This window comes from Cucurbita pepo, chromosome LG09, assembly GCF_002806865.2.
Source record: "Cucurbita pepo subsp. pepo cultivar mu-cu-16 chromosome LG09, ASM280686v2, whole genome shotgun sequence".
In the NCBI taxonomy this organism is placed as follows: Eukaryota; Viridiplantae; Streptophyta; class Magnoliopsida; order Cucurbitales; family Cucurbitaceae; genus Cucurbita; species Cucurbita pepo.
In genome coordinates this window covers 3,049,301-3,071,414 of record NC_036646.1, presented here as the reverse complement: position 1 = coordinate 3,071,414, position 22,114 = coordinate 3,049,301, and the positions used below count along the sequence as shown (strand labels likewise).

Genomic DNA, 22,114 nt, shown 5'->3' with positions numbered 1-22,114 from the left:
GGCATTACAATGCCTTAATATAACATCTTAAAACTTTACCACATTAACCACAATGAATTAATAGGATTCGGGTTTAGACGTTTACGTGCTACCATACGATACTTTGAAACGTTTACAATACGTTACTATGAAGCACACATAATAAAATAACATATCAAATATCAAATTATAAAGGGAACCAATTGGTATTATTATAATACCAAAGTGTCAATACATTGACCATTCATATTCATGTTCCTCTCTCTTGTTCTCGTTTCTTCGGTAAAATTAAACGGTATGATATCTGTCAACAAGAACACAATGAGATATCGTGTAGGCAATTGAGAACTAACTGTCGATCTCTAAAGGGCAATTTAATGCTGCGAGATGAAGAAGTCTCATGCTCATCTCATATTAGATTCGAATAAGAAGAAGTCTCATGCTCATCTCATATTAGATTCGAATAAGAAGAAGTCTCATGCTCATCTCATATTAGATTCGAATCTCTATTCCTATTGAATTATAGTACTTTTAATAATAATAATGAAACCCTTTGTCTACCCAGGAACATGACAATTTGACATCATGAGCAGTGTCAACCCATCTGATTACTCCAACTCTTCCCTCTACAGCTGCACCCTGAGAGTCACAGTAGACCAGAGCAGTGTCAACCTTTTTTCTGGTAGGTTTATGTTAAACCACAATCGTAATATGTACACTACGAGGGGTGATATGATATGGGAAAAGGCCACCAGACAGGTCGTTAGTGGAAAGTGTTGTCCGAATGAGCATGGGAGTGAGATTATATTTACGAGACAACAATAGCTGTTAGCAGTGGGATTGGGCCATTGCAAATGGTATCAGAGCTAGACCCCAGACGATGTACCAGCGAGGAGGCTGAGCCCTGAAGGGAGATAAACACGAGGTAGTGTGCCAACAGGGACGTTGGGTCTCGAAGAGGAGTGGATTGGGGGGTCCCACATCAATTGGAGAAGAGAACGAGTACCAACAAGGACGCAGGCCCCGAAGGGGGGTGGATTCGGTTAGAAAGGAAAACGAAACATTCTTTCTAAGGGTGAGAAAATTTCTCCATAGCGGACACGTTTTAAAAACCTTCTGGAGACGCCCAAACAGGACCATATCTGACCATATCTGATTGCTTGTCTTTAGGAAGAGGGGAGCATTTATTATGAGCATTAGAACAATGTTCTAGGGTGTAAAGTTACCGGCTCTCCTGAATTGGCTGGGCTGTCTTGTATTCTTGTTGGAACCATGTTTTCCCTAGAGGTAAGAAAGTATCCTTACAGGTTGATCGAAAGGGTGGAGCTCACAGCAACCTGAAACTCTGGCAAAGTGACTTCACATCATGAGCAGTGTAACCATCTAATTAATACCAGCTCTGTCACTGAAAGAATATTTTTAAGTATGTAAACCCCATACAATCAAATCACTGAGCATAGCATTCAGGTTAATGGATGAAATAGTTTATGGTACAAACTAATCTTTCTCTATCCAAATAAGAGGCATCAGACATTCAATCTTGTGTCGGGAACAAATATCATTATTTGGTTGGAAATATGTACACACTCATCATTGCAATTATTAAGGCTATCTAGTAGAGTATAAAATGAAGGTGCAAAAGAACTGACCCTTTTTTCAAATTTCTCAGCAGCAGCAGCAGCACCACCAGTTTTTCTCGAACCAATTATCAACAGGAGACGACTTCAAGCAAAGATCTGAACATAAAAGATCAAAAAAGTAATTTTATAGACCTGGTATCATATGTAGGATTGCTTTTGGGTCATTCCATTGATCCACTGAGTTCTTTGGCGTTCTTTAGAACCCCCATAAGTCTGCCAATTTCAAAACATGGGTAGGCTTAGTTTTTAAACGACATGGATTTGCCTCTTTTGAAGCTTTGCACCTTCAGAAGCAAGAGTTTGTCCCACCACTATGACAATTACACTTGACAGCTTAAATGCCCTTAGCCCACGGTTCTTTTAATCCTTCCTTCCACAGTTCCCATCTCCATTTTGGTCTTGGATGATTAACTGCACGTTTTGACATGATTCCACCAGCAAGGTGAGAATCGGCATTGTGATAGATGAGCAATTCCATATCGAGGGAGTCGGTACATTTTTCCAAAATGGGAATGATAAATGGAAGTTTTAACTCAACCTTATAGGTTTCAAGGCTAGCATGAATCTTTTTCAAATCTCTCATCCCTATCCGTTCATCCAAACCTTCAGCTTGATAACAAGTCTCGGCTTCTGAGAAAACTCCTGGACCCAATTTAAGAAAGCTAAGATTTGGAAATATTTCAAACAGTGTATCAAGGCAAAGCTTAACAGATTCAACAGATTCAGCACGCTGCATTGTATTGAGGGTGAGTTCCTTTATAGTTCTTGCAGATGAAAATGTTGTGATGAGACTGTAAAGACACGGAAAATGAAGCTGAAGCTTTCTCAAGCAAGGGAATTCATTAACTTGTAACCCACTTGCATCTTGTAGACAAAAATGAAAATCAGATAGCATGGGAGTTTGGATAATAAGAGATTTTGGTTTGACACACTTCAGTTCGAGTTTCGAAAGGCTTGGTGCACATATGCTCAGAGAAACTGGAGCATTTGACACTGTCCATCGACAGGTTTTAAGGTGTGAAAGATGAATTTTTGGTTCATTTAGGCCTCCAACCCCTATCAAATTAAGAATTTCAAGATGAGGGAAGTTATAGTTAACCTCGCTCAGATCTTCATCATCTAATCTTATAAATTCTAGGGTCAGACACTTGAGGGAATTCAATCTATTCAGACCATCCACTGACAACCAAGCATTCTTCAATTCAAGTTCCTGAAGATTGCCACCTACAAGAAGAAACAAGTCAAGGTAAAAAAAATGGACAATAACATGAAAATTTTAAGGTCATGGAAATATTTTGAATGGAAATTAGAACCAAGATGATAACCAAAGTCACTTCAAACGAATAGAAACAAATTGATCCGGGTATCAGGCAAATTAATAGATCTTACATCTACCTGGATGAAAAACTCGACCAAAAGTTCAACTGATGGGAAACGAGAATCATTCTTTAGCAGTTAGTTCTCTAAGTGAAAAACAATAATAATAGTAAATAGTCTAGAATACCAAATACTCGGCTTGATTCTAAGACTGAACCTCTCTTTTCCTAAATCCATTCAAACACTGATTGTTTCTTAGTGCTTGCACTGATCCATGAGACGTCAATAAAATAAAGAAAGGAGACTATGACAATCCTTCTGAGGGTTATAAAGCCTGCTCGTTTTTCTCCTCTTGTCCAAATTATTTCAACCATATAACTTTACTAACCAAATTTCAGTGTTTCTAAAATCTCACAATCACACACCACGAAGTTGCCCTTTTGGCATCCTTATCGTTCCCATTTTCGGAAGCCAAGTGCACCTATGCTATTCATTCAGCCATGACCAGACCACATAAACACGAACTTCATTATATTACCATCAAAACAGAGGAAATAATAACTGAGATTTAAGAACTGGCTGGCAACAGATGGCGTGTCATGATACTTCATAGTCTACCACACTTTCAAAGTTGACATGATAGTTAAATCACTACAACTTAAGCTACATCTTTTATTCATCCTAGCACCCTCACTAGTGGGCTTGAACTTGAGTGGAAACTCTAGCAGTTGACTATATATTAACCGGGGAAGAAATAATATCACATAAGTTCAAAGATAGTACCTTCTGCAATGATACAATTTTAAAATAACGTTTAACCCATAAATTCAAGCTGATGAATTAATTTAATCTTGTATACAAATTCTTAACCATCCACAATATCCCATATTTCCTTTGTAAAAGCCATACAGAATTATTGGAGATTACCCTCTACGTCCTCACAGCGATCCATTGCATTTTCCTGTTTCTTCGTCCCATGTTCTTATTGATCATAATGAACTAGCAAATCAATTCCAACATTTTCAACAATTCAAACAACGGTTCATGTACTTCTCAGTCTTCCAGACGTGGAAACGTCTAGAACTTCAGATGAACGTAAGCAGTTCCATAAAGAAATTGATATTTTAAAGCAATAAGATAGCGAAACTCACAGCATAAAGTAATTAGCGCCAAAATCTTCGATTGCCTCCAGCATGATTGAACCCAAAAATCCACTATCGACAAGGAAGTCAAACCTCTACCAATCGCCGGCAGCCATTCCCTAGCGAAACCAACATCCGTCAAGAACAAGTCATCAGACCAATCCTCAACATCGTCGTGCCAATACGAAATCCGTCCAAGTGACTTCTCCACACCGATCGACACAGAATCAAGAGCCACAAAATCGTTCATCAGACTCTTCAATATGACCTTGAAAGGCATTACTAACAACCTCGTCTCCACAGCCCTAGACTTGAGATAACGATCCAATGAACAAAAGAGGTTCACTGACCTAACCTCGCGTGAAAGAACATTAAGAGATTTGGAAGCCACACGACACCGAGCCAAATCGGCGGAATCGGCAAGTCGATTCAAGATTTCAAGAACTAACGAAGGCGGAAGATCATCCATGGCGGAAAAAAGAAGAACGTTTAAGAATTCTGTGAATTTGTGGCGATAAATTCACGCATCTCTTCGTTGGCGGTGAGATTGGATCATTGCGATTAACGAACAACGGTTACAGAGAATATTCATTTTGGTTTCTCCTGTACGGACAAACATGAAGAACAAACAATGGACTTCAAACACCAACCATATATATATATATGAACACAAAAGGATAAGCATAGTAATCAAAGCTGGTTTAACCACGAAGTTTGGTTAATTGGCCTATTATGGTTAAGTAAATCAAACCATAGTTAAGAAATTGTCAATAGCCTAGCTTTTATTTATTTACTTATTTTAATTCGACATAATATAATTAAATTAATTAAAAGACTCCGAAAGGATCAAGTTTGTCAATATTATACATTGATTCTAGCTCCGTGCTCGTGAAGATTCTTGAGAGAATCGACGTTCTTTTGACTATTTCGCTCGACTGAGTCTGAAAGGATCGAGTTTATCGTATATAATATAAAAATATTGATTCAAGCTCATTGCCTATAGAGAACCCGAGCGAAAGAGGAAAGCATAGAATTGAAGGTAGGGCATTTAGTTTGGTTCTTCTGACTATTATGCCCGATGAAGTCGAGAAGGGTCGGGTTTATCACATCTAATATGAAAACATTGACTCTAGCTCTTTGCCCATGGAGAATTCGAGCGAAAAGAACAAAACAGAGAACTGAAAGTAGGTCAATTAGTTTCGTTCTTTGACTATTCCGTCCGAAAAAGTAAGAAATAATTAGGTTTATCGTCCCAAAAATGTCGTTGATCCAAAATAAGGAGTTTTAGATAACGGAGTAAAAATTTTAAAATCACGATAAAATTTTATGGTGTCAGTTCAGTTTTTCTACTCTTCTTCATTTTTGTCATTTAATTATTATTTCTACGAGTATATAGTATGCTTATGAAAATTGGTCGATATTTCTAGTTTTTCTAATTTTTATTTTATATTCATTGTCATAATTTTTTTAAGCCGACCACTAACAAATATTGTCTGTTTTGGTCCATTATGTATCGCTTTCAGCCTCACGATTTTAAAATGCATCTACTAAGGAGAGGTTTTCGTATGCTTCATTCTCCTCTCCAACTGATATAAGATCTTACAATCCACCCCTTTGAGGGTCCAACGTCTTCACTAGCACACCGCCCAATGCCTGACTCTGATACCATTTATAATGTACCAATGCAGACAATATATGCTACCGGTACATTTTTGACCTAAACAACCTTCATTAAGTAATGAACCCAACCCAATCACAAAAATCTTGGGTTGGGTTGGTCCGAGTGGTTCAATTTTTTTTTTTTTTTAATAAAAGTAAAACGTTAATTATTATAACATCTATTTAATTATTTTTAAATATTCAATTAAAAATTTGCCACTCACAAAAATAATCATATTGACAAATTGATTGGGCTCGGGCTCGGGAACCCAGAATCCAGAAACCAATTCGATTTATAAAATTTTCATTTATTTTTAACCCAAGATTGATCGTTACTGCACAAATTCGATTTAATTGATCGTTTTATAAATTAATTTTATATATAATAAATTTTAGACTAAATTTATAATTTAATTAATTTTTTATATAAAGTTAGAGCTTAAAATTAAATAGTGATTTTTTTTTTTTGAGAAAATAAAATAAACACAAAAAATAGAGTTTTAATTTTTTAAGTGAATTTTTACAAGAGAAAAAATTAAAAAAAAAAAAGAAAAAAATAATAAAAGGAAAAGAAAAAGAAAAAAAGAGAGAGAAAAAGGTATATTTGGAAGCTCGTCTGGAGCTATTATTTATTTATTTATTTATTTATTTATTGTTCACCAACTATTCCACTAAACTGAGTATTTCTTGATTATAAATAAATAAATAAATAAAATAAATAAATAAATAAAATAAAGAAAATAAAGAGACACAAAATGAAAGGTTCCTCACCATTGAAACGATATTATTTTTGATGCCGAGCTTCGAATGACAGAGGCTTTAGGTTTGAGTGCGCAATTTCTTCGATTCTCCGCCGGCAAAGCCACCTGGGGAGCGAGGATCTATGGCAGGTCTGAACTGAAATTGGTAGGGTTTGTTTATCAAATTTGGCCGCAGTTTTTTCAGATTCGACTAGCATAAGATCTGATTAGCTCCTTAGGTTTTTTTTTTTTTTTTTCAAGCGCCTGCATCAAATTTCGTTCTGAGTTTTTTTTGTCTGATTCGTCGTTTAATTGTTGAATTGAAGGCCATTTCGTATTCCCTAGAATCTTGATTTGCGTGCGCTTATTAGCTGTTGCGATATTTCACGCAATTGCTTAGGCAATTGTGAGCTTTTATTGTTTGAATGGATTGTTAGTACAGTTGGAATTTAGGAGAGTTGGATCGCCATTTACAGCTCATTTTTTGTTTATTTGAAACGAAAAATTGCTTCTCCTATCTTCCGTCTCGTACTCAACCTTAATGTACAGAGGGCATTGAGTGCGGGGTTTGGATGTGCGTGTTCGTCGCAGTGCTTCTCTGTTTATATATTCGGGCGGAATTGTTTCGATATGCAGCAGAGTGAGGGCCTTTCTAGGAACAGTAATGAAAATGCTCTTTCTTCATCGTCTTTGAGGCTGACAACGCCTCAGAAGTCTATTAGGCGATTGGGGTTGTGCTCGCAAATAGCAACCGGCGGACAACACTCCTCGCCCATTGTCTTCCCTGAGAAGCGCAGCAAGGCCAAGTCTTCTTCTAGGCGAGGTAGTGAGATTAATTCCTCTATCTCGAAGTTCACCATGACCTCGAGTGCTGATCGTGACAAGCCGAAGAAATTTGAGCATAGGATTGACATTGGTGGAGATGAAAAGTCTGATTTATTGGGCTATACAGTTTTATCCGGTAAGCTGATTTTGGACAAGAGAAAGAATTCGGACAAGAATGTTTCTGATGACACTGGTGTTGCTGATCGAGAAAGTTTTGATGCTAAACTTACTAGCACGGCCTTGATATGGGGTTCTCACATGCTACTTCTGGAAGATGTCGTTTCAGTAAGCTTTTCTTTACGTCTCAGCAAAACACAAGGTCCATGATTTTCTGTTGGATGTATTGATGAATTAATGATACTATGCCCCATTTTGACAGGTCTCGTACAATGTTGGTCTCAGGCATTTTACAATTCACTCATATCCACTGCAGAAAGGTCCATGTGGTCTTTCTTGTTTAATGAAGCCCAGGAGGAAGCCGAGAGATTATCGCTTTTTGTCTTCTAGCGTGGAAGAGGCAGTTCAGTGGGTTGGTGGTTTTGCAGATCAGCACTGCTACGTAAATTGTTTGCCTCATCCCTTACTCTCCTCAAAGAAGCAGGCATCTTCAGAATTAATTCCGGTTGATACACCTCCTGAATTACTTTTCAAATGCAAGAATCCACCAAAAATGCTTGTGATATTAAATCCACGCTCTGGACGAGGCCGCTCAACTAAAGTTTTTCACGGGATTGTTGAACCAATATTCAAGGTATGATTTATCCATGTTCTAAATGGGTATATGAACCACCCTCTTTCCAGTCAACTTGATTTTTGTCTTTAGCTAATACCCAACAAATAACAATGAGTACAAAGCCTTTATTGACCTTTTGTATCAAGGCCTACTGATATAGTATTAAACTCATGATGGAAGTTGAACATTCCTATTCTTGGGTGTAGTTGAAAATTTGGATTTGGATCTTTTCCTTTACTGTGGTGAATTGATTTGGTAGTTTTCTCATGGATTAGAANCATTTTTTTTTTTTTTTTTTTTTTCTTTTGGCAAACCTTAACAGCTTGCAGGGTTCAAATTGGAAGTGATTAAAACAACATCTGCAGGCCATGCCAAAAAGCTCGCATCTACTGTTGACATAAGCAGCTGCCCCGATGGTATTTCTATTTGATGTGCTCTATTATGATAAAGAAATGTTATTTCTGGTTTATGTATATATCAGATTATCTTCTCCCTCTTTAAATAATGAATCCATCTCTTCAATTTTCAGGAATTATTTGTGTTGGAGGTGATGGTATTATTAATGAGGTTAGCCAGTTAGCTATCTTTTCTAATAATTCTCTTTGGGCATTAACAACGGTTGGGGCTCTTATGTGTAATTGTGTATTCTTGAGTTGTCCTTCGAATTTTATGAGGCATCTTTTGTTTCTGTCTTTCTTTTCTCGTTGAAAGTTGATTTCTAATTTTCTTTTAAAAGTATGCTTTATTTGTTTCAAAAGGGGGGATAGACTTGTTTTATTTTATAGAGGCTCCAAATTTTCCCCCTCACCTTATCGTAGTGCTAGACATTGTTTTTGGCTTTGTATTTCTTTAGTGGTCTATTAAGAAATATAAATCACATCAGCCTTTGTGACTTTGCAGGTTTTGAATGGTCTATTAAGTAGAGACAACCAGAAGGAAGGAATTTCTATTCCAATTGGAATAATACCTGCAGGTTCTGATAATTCGTTGGTTTGGACTGTTCTTGGTGTTAGAGATCCTATTTCTGCTGCCATGGCTATTGTGAAGGTGAAAACTTTTTATGGTTAACTTGGGGTATCTATAAAGTTATACCACGATCACATATTTCTTTATTTATTTATTTATTTTTTTATTGTTCCTAGATATATGAACAGGGTTTCCATGGTTTGGAAACCCAGTTAGGATGCAGTATTGCTCCAGATTTGTAGTTTACAACATGTGTTTTTTGTGAGTTTTACAAGATATTTTCTTGTTGTGTTTGCTTTTGTACCTAAGGTCTTTTCTAGCAAAGGTAAATATTGGGATTTACGTTTCCTGTTCCTGGATGAAACGTAGGTTGTGTAATTTATTAAAATAATGAGGACATGCTCACGTGGGAAGTGGTTAAAATCACCTCTTATATGAACGTACGAGTAGTTCTCATGTCAAAAAAATAATTGCATGATGATGTTATTACCAGATGTATGCACGCATATCCATGCTTGTGTGGATACACAACTCATCATGATTTCTTCACCTATAACCCAACTTTTTATATACACCACATGGGCAAGATTCTATAGGCATTGAAATTTTGGTTGTTTCAAGATTATTGTTATTAGCTATGTTTCTCTCTCTCTCATGCTGTGGTGATTTTTATTTTTCCTAGGGTGGTCTTACTGCAACTGATGTTTTTGCTGTTGAATGGATCAAATCGGGTGTTATTCATTTTGGGTTGACAGTCTCATATTATGGATTTGTCAGTGATGGTAAGTAATGATTTTTTAATTCATTTTATCATTTAGATTAGTGTTCTAAACTAATGTTGATAGGGTGAAGTGAATAGGGCCATGCTTCTCTTTTTTCGTGCTCATGGAAGTTTTTCTTTCCCCTTGCTCTCTATGCCATCAACTTTTATACTTTTCTATTTACAATGGTATACCTTGCAGCATTGTATTATGTACATCTTTCGTTGTTCTCTTGTCAATTCACACCTTTTTATGGTATAAATTCATCTCTTTTTGAGTTTTTCTATAATTCAGAAGTATTATGAAAGAATCAAAAGTAAAAAGATAAACTAAAACAAACAACATAGGTGTAAGTAATCTTTGTAAGCTTAATTTCTTAAACAAAAAGTTAGAAACAAAATAGCGAGGCCTACTTTCTGTTTGCTATCAAGTCATGCTTGTTGAAATACTTGGTTCATCCTCATGGGGCAAACCTCTCTCTCGTGATAAGCTTGAAATTAAGTTTTCATTGCTCGAGGCTTCAAAATTATTTCTCTGTTTTTGATAGATGAGATTGTGGTGTGAATAAAGCTGAGGATGGCTTTTGAGTAGGCTGGCCTGCCTTCATTTGGGTATCATACACAAGTTTTTGTAGATGCAACTTTTCTTTTTCGCCTAAGAAATGAATTTCCATTAATATGTTGACATATAAATTACATGGGTTTTGTTTCATCGATGAAGATGGTTTGAATTTTGCCTTTTGTTACAGTGTTGGAACTTTCTGAGAAGTATCAGAAGCGGTTTGGTCCTCTACGTTACTTTGTTGCTGGATTTCTCAAGTTCTTATGCTTACCGAAGTACAGTTTTGAATTGGAATACCTTCCAGCATCATTAGAGGATGAAGGAAAACGCCCTGCTGAACATGAAGTTGTTGACATGTCAGATTTATACACAGATATAATGCGAAGATCAAGCAAAGAGGGAATCCCGAGGGCATCTAGTTTATCAAGCATTGATTCCATAATGACGCCTAGTCGAATGTCTGGTGGAGACTTGGATACAAACTGTAGTAGCACTCGTGCTAGCACTGAACCATCTGATTATGTACGTGGTCTCGATCCTAAATCAAAGCGCCTTTCATCAGGAAGGAGCAATGTAACTGCGGAGCCCGAAGTTATCCATCCACAGCCACCCTTTTCAGCTACTCCCAACTGGCCAAGGACCAGGTCAAAGTCTAGGACAGACAAGGGGTGGACTGGGTTGATTACAACACAAGACACCACTAGATGTTCCTGGGGCAATGCTGCAAATAATGACAGAGAGGATATATCTTCAACACTATCTGATCCGGGTCCGATTTGGGATGCAGAACCGAAGTGGGATCCCGAGTCTAATTGGGTTGTTGAACATCCTATTGAATTGCCAGGTCCAACAAATGATGCAGAAGAAGGTCCAACAGAGCAAGTTCCTGTTGAAGATAAATGGGTTACTAAGAAGGGGAAATTTCTTGGAATCATAGTTTGTAACCATGCTTGTAGAACTGTTCAGAGTTCTCAGGTAGTGGCCCCAAGATCTGAGCACGACGACAATACTCTCGACTTGCTTCTGGTTCATGGGAGTGGACGACTAAGGCTGTTGCGATTTTTTTTGCTGCTTCAGATGGGTCGACACCTTTCGTTGCCATTTGTTGAATATGTCAAGGTTTGCATACTCTTACCTTCCCATTTAGCCTTGCAATTAGGTCTTTGTAAAACGGTGGAAGTGATAGAGATTTTAAAGCTCCATCCAGCTACATTTTCAGTAAAAATATATGTAGAATGGTAAAGATTTTAGACAGTCGAGCGTCGTTACCTATAACGTTACTTGTTCTCGATACAGGTGAAGTCAGTGAAGATTAAACCTGGTAAGCATACACACAATGGCTGCGGCATTGATGGTGAGCTTTTCCCCCTCACTGGCCAAGTCGTTTCTTCTTTGCTTCCAGAACAATGCAGACTTATCGGTCGATTTCATGGCCATCACGTATAACCAAGTAATCCTTATATCTGAAATATTTTGATGCGTCACTGACTGATGATCACATTTCGTTTAACGTCGTCATCTTCAACCATCCTTGATGGATAATGGTGTCAACATTTGCGCATTTTTCGTCGTGTGGTCGTGTAACATGCGGAGCAAGCCTTATACCATAATAGAGAATCTTTGTGCATTATTTCCTACATATTTCCCATCTCACAGATCTGCTCTACCTCCGAACAAATCGAAGCCACTGTAAATCTTTCGTTCAGAAAACGTGTCGCCTTTTGTCCATCAGTTATATCCCGCCTCTTGAATTCCCTTGTTGTGTATTTTGTACCCATATCATATCAGTATCATTGTATAAGCCGACATAAGCTGCACACTCAACTCCCTGTCAACTCGATTTAGTTCTTCCTATTTACCTTCTTCACAAGTTTTCTGGAGATACTTATATTGTATATACGTGACTGTGAGCTTTTGGTCTGCCCTCCTCTCCAAGTTTACCCCCTTCCCTTTGATATGTTTATATTATAATCCTAGTATGAGCATTTCTAAATAGTTATTAGCGGTTGGACAGGTTCGAGTAGCTTATCGATGAACTTGTGGATAGTTGAAATTTGGTAGAGACATTTCTTGGTAGGTATGAGTTATTAATATCATTTGCTTAGCTGGTTTTCCTCCCTTCCCTTTGATATTCTTGGCTATGTTTATATTATAATCCTAGTAAGAGCGTTTCTAAATAAGTTACTAGCGATTGAACAGGTTCGAGTAGCTTATCGATGAACTCGTCGATAATTGAAATTTGGTTTAGACATTTCTTTGTAGGTATGATGAGTTATTAATATATTTGCTTAGCTGGTTTCCCCCCTTCTCTTTGATTTCCTTGGCTATGTTAATATTATAATCCTAGTAAGACCGTTACTAAATAAGTTGTTAGCAATTGAACAGGTTCGAGTGGCTTATTGATTATCTTGTCGAAATTTGGTTGAGACATTTCTTCGAAGGTACGAGTTATTATTATCATTTGCTTAGCTGGTTTTCCCCCTTCCCTTTGATATTCTTGGCTATGATAGGTACGATTATCTCGTTGAAATTTGGTCGAGACATTTCTTGGTAGGTACGTTTGGTCTTTAAACTTGTTCATACTTCCCTAAACTATTAAATATTATAAACTTTCCATTTTGGTATAATTTTGTGTTTCATATTATAATTCTATTTATACTGTCCTTGAACCAACATAGGTTTATAAATTTTCAATTATGTGTTTAATAATTCTATATAAAAATTTTAATTTAATTAAATTTTATGTTTAATATACCTAAAATATTTTATTTAAAATTTAGTAAATATGTAAATAATACTAGTCTAAAATTTGATATAAAATTAAAAAAAAATTGAATTTTTACCTAAGTACATATTTCTTACTAAATAAACACAAAATATAAAAATTCAATTTTCATGTAATTACATATTTGATCATTTCAAATTTACGACTAAATAAACACGAAACTAAAAAAAATAATTTTCGAAAATTCTAATTTCGGACGATTTGTCGTAAGACGATGAAGCGGAGAACGACAGCGCGATAATCACACATTCACATATCCACCAGATAAGGAAAAGTACACGTGGCATCATTCTGATTCTCTTCTTCCAGATAAGAGGAAAAAAAAAAAAAAAAAAANAAAAAAAAAAAAAAAAAAAAAAAAAAAAAAAAAAAAAAAAAAAAACCTCTCTTTTATATTTAATTTTATTTTTTCAAAAATAAATAAATAAATAAAATTGGTTATTATATAATTTTTAGAGTGGAAAATATCCAATCATTCTGATTCTCTTCTTCCAGATAAGAGGAAAAAAAAAAAAAAAAAAAAAAAAACCTCTCTTTTATATTTAATTTTATTTTTTCAAAAATAAATAAATAAATAAAATTGGTTATTATATAATTTTTAGAGTGGAAAATATCCAATCATTCTGATTCTCTTCTTCCAGATAAGAGGAAAAANAGTTGATTCAATTATATGCTTAAAAAATTAGTTTGATTTCTTTTGCTCTCAAATTTATTATTTTTGTGGTATATTGTTATGTGTCTACTTAGTATGCTTACAAGGTGTTCAAATACGTGTCTAACAAATGTCGGACCCATATTGACTTTGTACGCTATTGTACTAACAAGTCGAATAAGTGTAAGAGTGCCAGAAACATGGTTCTTAAATACTGGGTTATTTGTTAATATGATTATTGTAAAAGTTGTTGTAGCTACTTCTTGCATTCTGGTTTAATGGATGGTTGATTAGGTAGTTTTGAGTTGGCTTGGTCCAAATTGAACGGTGAGAATCCCACATTGGTTAGAGAGGAGAACGAAACATTCCTTATAAGGGTGTGGAAACCTTTCCCGAGTAGACGTNTAAGGTACCTTTGAAGGTGTATCATGTTGCTAAGTTGCCGGAGGCGAATCTTGAGGGGATGGAAGGGGTGGTGAAGGACTATGTACGCGTTTGGAAGGGGAAACATGTTTCTGCTAATCTTCCGTATAAGGTGGAGTTTGTTGTTCCGGTTGAAGGCCGGCCTCCGGTCAAATTCGTCGCTCATCTCAAGGAGGATGAATTTGAATACGTTTAATCAGGCTGATTGAATCTCCAGACCAAGGCAATTACTGTTTTTCCGATTCCGAACTCCTTTGTGCAGTATTANAGGACAATATCTGTTAGCGGTGGGCTTGAGCTGTTACAAATGGCATCAGAGTCAGGCATCGAAGGTGTGCTAGCGAGGACGCTGGGTCCCCANTATTATCAACCTTTCAAGGTTTGATCCTCTTCCATTTACATCATTTACTCTTTTGCCTTGTAATGTAGAAAATGCTCGAATGTTTTTCCTTTGAGCTGCTTAACTGTCTCGATTTTCTATGTGGCTCTGTAAAATAATTGAACCAAGAGGGAAATTTAGTCATCCAATACATGTCAAATCAAATGGTTTCAAAATGGGTTACTCCTGTAGGGCTGCTGTTGTTTCTGTTGGACGATGAAAGTCCAANGAGGGGAACGAAACATTACTTATAAGGGTGTGAAAACCTCTCCTTAGTAGACGTGTTTTTAAAACCTTGAGGGGAAGCCCGGACGGAAATGCCTAAAGAGAACAATATCGGCTAGCGGTGGACTTGGGTTGTTACATGAACTGATTCCGTGAAGAGTTTCACAAAAACCAATTGAATTGTACCGATAATTAGCCTCACAAGGTGTATAATATGCTTATCGTTACATCATACATACATTTAGTAAACTTCTGTAGTAGAAACTTCTGATTTCTTTCTAGTGCCAATTTGTTGCCATTCTGTAGTAGAAACTTAACAATGAATGCCTTTGTCGTATTTATTGGAAATGGAACGGCCCAAGCCCATTGCTAGTAGACATTGTCTGCTTTGGCCTTTCCTCTCAGNGGTAAATCCTCAAATGTCGAACAAAGGACTCCAAAAAGAAAAAGGGGTCAAGCCTCCTCGAAGGCACGAAGANTAAAACGCGTCTGTTAGGGAGAAGTTTCCACACCCTTATAAGAAATGTTTCGTTCCTCTTTCCAACTGATGTGGGATCTCACAATCGACCTCCTTCGAGGTCCGACANCGGCTAATTTAGGGAATGATCATGGGTTTATAAACAAAGAATATTCTCTCCGTTGGTATGAGGCCTTTTGGGGGAAGCTCAAAGCAAAGCCACGAGAGCTTATGCTCAAAGTGGATAATATCATACCATTGTGGAGAGTCGTGTTCGTCTAACCGTTTGAACCTCTAGTGTGAAGATAAATGCCTACTTGATTCTTGTGACTGCTGCAGTTTATGTTTTGCTTTGAATAAGAAATTTCAGTGACTAATTACTGATGAGGATAAGAATTAGTGGGAGGAAATAGGAAGCCTTACTTTAGATGATTATTAAGGGAGTATAGACTTGAGGTATGGAGTGAGTACCTATTTCATGGATCATACTTGGCAAAGAAGCACGAATAGATATAGATACGAGACACAGACACTACACGACATGGACACGGGAAGACACGTTTATTAAAACGAATATCATTTTCTTACAAGATGGAAATTGTGTCAATGAGTTGATTCAATTATATGCTTAAAAAATTAGTTTGATTTCTTTTGCTCTCAAATTTATTATTTTTGTGGTATATTGTTATGTGTCTACTTAGTATGCTTACAAGGTGTTCAAATACGTGTCTAACAAATGTCGGACCCATATTGACTTTGTACGCTATTGTACTAACAAGTCGAATAAGTGTAAGAGTGCCAGAAACATGGTTCTTAAATACTGGGTTATTTGTTAATATGATTATTGTAAAAGTTGTTGTAGCTACTTCTTGCATTCTGGTTTAATGGATGGTTGATTAGGTAGTTTTGAGTTGGCTTGGTCCAAATTGAACGGTGAGAATCCCACATTGGTTAGAGAGGAGAACGAAACATTCCTTATAAGGGTGTGGAAACCTTTCCCGAGTAGACGTGTTTTAAAACCTTGAGAGGAAGCTCGGAAGGGAAAGCCTAAAGAGGACAATATCTGTTAGCGGTGGGCTTGAGCTGTTACAAATGGCATCAGAGTCAGGCATCGAAGGTGTGCTAGCGAGGACGCTGGGTCCCCAAGGGGGGTGGATTGTTAGATCCCACATTGGTTGGAGAGGGGAACGAAACATTACTTATAAGGGTGTGAAAACCTCTCCTTAGTAGACGTGTTTTTAAAACCTTGAGGGGAAGCCCGGACGGAAATGCCTAAAGAGAACAATATCGGCTAGCGGTGGACTTGGGTTGTTACATGAACTGATTCCGTGAAGAGTTTCACAAAAACCAATTGAATTGTACCGATAATTAGCCTCACAAGGTGTATAATATGCTTATCGTTACATCATACATACATTTAGTAAACTTCTGTAGTAGAAACTTCTGATTTCTTTCTAGTGCCAATTTGTTGCCATTCTGTAGTAGAAACTTAACAATGAATGCCTTTGTCGTATTTATTGGAAATGGAACGGCCCAAGCCCATTGCTAGTAGACATTGTCTGCTTTGGCCTTTCCTCTCAGGGTTTTTAAAACGCGTCTGTTAGGGAGAAGTTTCCACACCCTTATAAGAAATGTTTCGTTCCTCTTTCCAACTGATGTGGGATCTCACAATCGACCTCCTTCGAGGTCCGACATCCTCGTTGGCACTCGTTTCCCTCTCCAATCGATGTGGGATCTCATAATCCACCCTCCTTCGAGACTCAACGTCCTTGTTGACATACCATTTGGTGTCTAGCTCTTTGGGTTTTCCCTTTCGGGCTTCCCCTCTAGGTTTTTAGAACGCGTCTCAAGGGAGAGCTTTCTACACCATTATAAAAGAATAGTTCGTTCTCTTCCTCAACCGATGTGAGTCTCACAACTGGATTGTCTTTTGCTATCATGGAAATAATTGCAATTTGCATATTGTGCACGTTATTTTATTTAATAACTCTACATGATGACCTCTGCCATAGCTCAAAAGAGCTCAAGTGATGAACATGAATGACTCTAGATGAGATGAAAAAATGCACCCTGCAGATAAGAGTGGGGAGAGTTAGAGGTGTTTTAACGACCTTACTCGAAGATGATTTGTTCTATAGTCGTACAATATGGACCCGAGTTCTAAAGTTAGAGGTGTTTAAGGATGAATCTCATTATGAAGTTTGGGGACAAAGCCCCTAAGATTGCTGAAAAGCATACAAGAACTAATTTGTTGTTTTCTTGTTGAAAGCTTAATATGTTTTCTTAGTGGAATGAGATGGGTGTAGAATTTTATACATCTTTGCATGCTTTTGATCTCCTGCATTACATTAGATAAGCGATTCTCAAATCTCTCTACCAGCATGACATATTTAATAAATTTTCGTCAACATAGATTGTTGCAAATTTTCAGATTTGTTGTGTGAAGTATCAAGTTTTCAATTCTAAAGAGCGTCCTTGGTCTTTGGTCTTTGGTCTTTGTTAAGTGTCACGGTCATGCTTGTCCAATTGTTTATGACTACATGTCGGATGTCTCGGTTATGCTTGTTTGGGACGTGTTGTTCATGGCCACATGCCCATTACAAACCCCCTTTTACATGCTTTCATCTTAGATAGGTTTTTACTATTTCTTGCTGTGTCAATATGGGGGTGTATGACTGTTCACCAAAATCATGTCTACACCCGTCAGGGCTAAAATGTCCCAAAATGTACTATAGGAAGATACGACTAATCGTCAATTCTTCCTACCCTGAGTTATATGCTATTTAAGTTATGATGTTTTTTTATTTGGTTATAGCCATATAACGATGTCTTCTTCTATTCTTTTCAAATGTATTTCCTTGCTCATGTTTTCTAAAACATTTCTCACCAACGTGATCTGAGGTTCGAGCATACGCTGACGTTGTCCGCAAAGCTCGAATTTCTCACGGCTGACATATTCGTTGGGTTAGAACAAGTGTCACACAATCGTTATCCTACGGTTACAAGAGTGCAATTGTGACACTACACATGAAACTGATGGCAGAAAAAATGAAACTCTCAAGGTTGACAAAGGGTAAGTTATAGAGGTACATTCCATAGCGTAGTAGCGTAATTTAACCTCGAGCTTAGCGGATGTCGTATCAATGCCTGATTAGTTGAGTTTATGCAATGAAGAACCGTCAATACTTGAGAGAAATATCTGTTTTTCCTCTGATTATTGCCTTAATTTGTAGCAGTAGGAGCATATGGTGTTATTTACCATGATTTGTTTTGTTGATTTTACCATGTTTATAAGGAAAATAACCTTTGTCTGACAAGTTTAACCACTTCATCTGACATGGGTTAGAAATCATTTGGATTGTCAGATTGATTAGTTTGATTTTAACTGATGTGAGTTGGGTAAATTTCTTGCTTCAATATCAATTCATTTCCCCAATGAAGACCTTTAACCTCCATCAACACCTAAATTATATTCATGAAGGTCGGCTCTTATTGTTGCTAAGCTCTCCTCCAAAATTAGTTTTTTGTCTTCATGCACGATCTCGTATATGAGAATCGGAGATCGATATATCGATATAGAGACGACCTTCATGAATATAATCAATATTTAGGATAATAATGTACCTATGAGGCTAGATAGAAACTCCAACAACGAACCCGATAAACAATGGAGGAGATGATATAATTACAAAAGTGTAACAGTCCAAGCCCACCACTATGGTTCGATGCGTATTGTCGTCATCCTCACGATTTTAAATCGTGTCTGTTTAGGAGAGGTTTTCACATCGTTATAAGGAATGTTTCGTTCTCCTCTCCAACTGAGGTAGAATCTCACAATCCACCCCCCTTGGGGGCCCAACATCCTCGCAGACACACCGCTCAATGTCTAGGTCTGATACCATTTGTAAATAGTCCAAGCCCACTGTTAGCAAATATTGTCCGCTTTTGCTCGACGTGTATCGTCGTCAGCCTCACGATTTTATATCGCGTATGTTAGGGAGAGGTTTCCACATTCTTATCAGGAATGTTTCGTTCTCCTCTCCAACAGATGTGAGATCTCATAATCCACCTACCTTGGTGACTAAGCGTCTTCGCTGGCACATGCTCAATGTCTAGCTCTTATATCATTTGTAATAGTCCAAGACTACTACTATCAGATATTGTCCATTTTGTCCCGATATGTATCATTATCAGCCTCACGATTTTAAATTGCGTCTGTTAGGGAGAGGTTTCCACACCCTTCTAAAAAATGTTTCGTTCTTCTCTTCAATCGATGTGATATCTCACAATCCACGCCCTTAGAGGCCCAAGTGTCCTCGCTGACACATTGTTTAGTATCTAGCTCTGGTACCATTTGTAACAGTCCAAGCCCATTGCTAACAGATATTGTCCGCTTTAACTTAATACGTATTGTCATCAACCTCACGATTTTAAAACGCGTTTGTTAGGAAGAGGTTTCCACACTTATATAAAGAATTCTACCAAATTTGTTATAATTAAAATACTTATTATTAAAAATATAGAATCAGATAATTATATAAAAGAATTAATTAGGACAAAATTATTTTCAAAATATGACATTATTAAAGCAGTCCAATAAATAAATTTGATCTTAAAATTAAATATTATTACATTATACAAAATGATTTAAAACACTTAGGGTTGGGAGAGATTCTTGGCTGTCAGTTGGTACAAAATGTCCAAACCTGTACCAAATATCGTCCACCATCTTTTATGAAGAAATAATGTTATGTTTTTGCACTTTCATGAAAGAGGTCCCTTGTGAAATGAATGAACCAACCAATTTGTCTCGTTTGGTGCCGATTAGATCCGTGTCATTTACCCTTTAAGCGTTTAATTTTGAAAAGAAAAAAAAAACGTCGTTTTAGTGTTTGATAACTGAAATCATCGCAAAATTTTATGATATTTAAAAATGACTAAAATACCCTTGTGCTATTGTTGTCGGTAACCAATGGTTATCGTGCAACTACTATTGCCGCCGACCACTAGAGTAACTAACGATCCATCTTTTGTAACTGGCGGCATCTCTGAGTACCGTTTTGGGTGACCACTTTAGCGACCCTTCAGGTTTTGTAATAATTTAGCATTAAATATTTTGAGTGTCGAGCAAACCAAACAAACTTGTGTAACAAGTTAAAGTCTGATCTAATTTGAGAATTTTTTTAGCCGGAGTTTATGTAATTTGTAAAGTCAATAGATCCGATTTTTTTTTTTTTTTTATTAAGTATAGAGTATTTACAAGTTCAATCTATGTATTGACTTTTTGAAAGCGTTTTTATGAACTTAAGACTTCGAAAGGTACTTAACTGAATTCTCATTCTAATGTGGACTCTAATGTGGATCTAAATGAATCATTCTTGTCACGAAGGCAATTAGGCCCGTCTAACAGGTCTAGGAATGGCGTCAGGCGAAGGTATCTAGAAATGTCCATTTTACCTGTGGGGTCGAGGACCATCCCTGAACGGGGAGTGGATTCCCTGCTTTAATGGGGAATACGGGAGGGAGTGAGAAGCATTATTTTCCCGTTAGATAAATAGAGCTAGGACAGGATTATATTCCTCGTCCCCGCCTAACAAAAATATATTTTCAACATATATTAAAAAAATATACACTTTTTGGTTATACTAAATAAAGAGTTAATTTTGAGACATTGATAGTAATATATAATATCAAAATTAGATATTTTTTTAAAAAAATTAAATAAATATTATATTAAAAAATGAAAACCTTAAAATAGTTTTTTTAAAGAGTAATAAACAGAGAAAAATTATTCAGGAGAGACCCGACTCTGCAAATTTCTCGCCGGAAATCTCCGTCTCGATCTCCACAAAAATAAACATCAATATTTGAACACTTATTTTATTGGTTCGAGCAAGGAATTTAAATCCTCGAACGCCTTTATTTATATCTATTTAATCAAATCATACTTTAAATTAAATTAAATTAGATTAAATCTTATAATACACTAATAATTAACTTAATTATTGAATGTTTGTTATATGGTTTCAATTATTCATTTGTCACATTCAAACAATATCTCTGGAAAGCGCTTTTTATGTGGTGCTTATTTAAACATTATAATAAACCATACAATATAATAAAAATAAAAATAAAAATAAAAATAAAATAAAATAAAATAAAAGGCTCAATATTAATTTTCCGAAGTGGTTGTGATTTTCCCCACTAATTATTATAGTTTCCAATCACCGACATTATATATATTTTTTAATATAAAAAAAGAAATTATTTTGAAATTCAAAAAAAGAGAAAAAAAAAACAAAGTGGAATTTCTGTGGGGTCCACAGAGGAAGACGGTGAGATATTTTTGTTTAATTTTAATTTAATTTTATGTGGATAAACATAAATAAAGTTTAAATATATATATTTTTAAAAATAAAATGGGTAAGTTGACTTTTTTNATTTTTTTTTTTTTTTTTTTTTCTTTAGCTATCACTCGTTCCTTCTTCCAACCGATGTGGGACCGCCACCAAACTCAGTGTCCTCGCTAGCACTCGTTTCTTTCTCCAACCGATGTGGGTCCGCCACCAAATCCACCCCCTTTGGGACCAGCGTCCTTACTGACACACCGCCTCATGTTTAGCCCATTCGAAGAACAGCCTCCTTGCTAGCACATAGTCCGGTGTCTGGCTCTGATACTATTTGTAACGGCCTAGATCCACTGCTAGCAGATATTATCCTCTTTGGGCTTCCCCTCAAGGCTTTAAAACGCATCTGCTAAGGGAAAGTTCCCACACCGTCATTAAAGGGTGATCTGTTCTCCTTCCCAACCAGTGGGACATTACATAAAATTATAAAATTATCGAATTATTTAAAAAAAAATGATTAAAA

General features: G+C 36.5%; 2 protein-coding genes and 1 long non-coding RNA gene across 6 annotated transcripts; 2 read left to right on the top strand and 1 right to left on the bottom strand.

The window, feature by feature from the left end:
* Positions 1-166: 166 nt before the first annotated feature.
* LOC111802613 (F-box/LRR-repeat protein At4g29420) lies at positions 167-4,715 on the bottom strand. 4 transcript variants are annotated; one of them, XR_002816269.1, is made up of 3 exons: positions 4,088-4,715; positions 1,206-2,843; positions 167-618 (listed from the first exon to the last, which is right to left on the bottom strand). XR_002816269.1 is itself a non-coding variant. In XM_023687045.1 (2 exons), exons 1-2 carry the CDS (start codon positions 4,545-4,547, stop codon positions 1,954-1,956), a joined length of 1,350 nt encoding a protein of 449 aa, XP_023542813.1. In that variant the 5' UTR covers positions 4,548-4,715; the 3' UTR covers positions 167-1,953. The 4 variants fall into 4 exon arrangements, 1 of the variants encoding a protein (XP_023542813.1); XR_002816268.1 differs by having other exon boundaries at positions 167-1,324; positions 1,629-2,843; XR_002816270.1 differs by having other exon boundaries at positions 1,629-2,843.
* A 1,780-nt stretch (positions 4,716-6,495) lies between these two features.
* LOC111801691 (sphingoid long-chain bases kinase 1-like) lies at positions 6,496-12,251 on the top strand. The gene is made up of 9 exons (XM_023685798.1): positions 6,496-6,643; positions 7,027-7,587; positions 7,682-8,053; positions 8,358-8,451; positions 8,565-8,602; positions 8,936-9,082; positions 9,684-9,783; positions 10,511-11,442; positions 11,620-12,251. Exons 1-9 carry the CDS (start codon positions 6,545-6,547, stop codon positions 11,767-11,769), a joined length of 2,493 nt encoding a protein of 830 aa, XP_023541566.1. The 5' UTR covers positions 6,496-6,544; the 3' UTR covers positions 11,770-12,251.
* Positions 12,252-15,284: 3,033 nt separating this feature from the next.
* LOC111801696 lies at positions 15,285-17,255 on the top strand. The gene is made up of 2 exons (XR_002816169.1): positions 15,285-15,365; positions 16,931-17,255. It is a non-coding gene; the product is annotated as an uncharacterized LOC111801696 (long non-coding RNA).
* Positions 17,256-22,114: the final 4,859 nt, after the last annotated feature.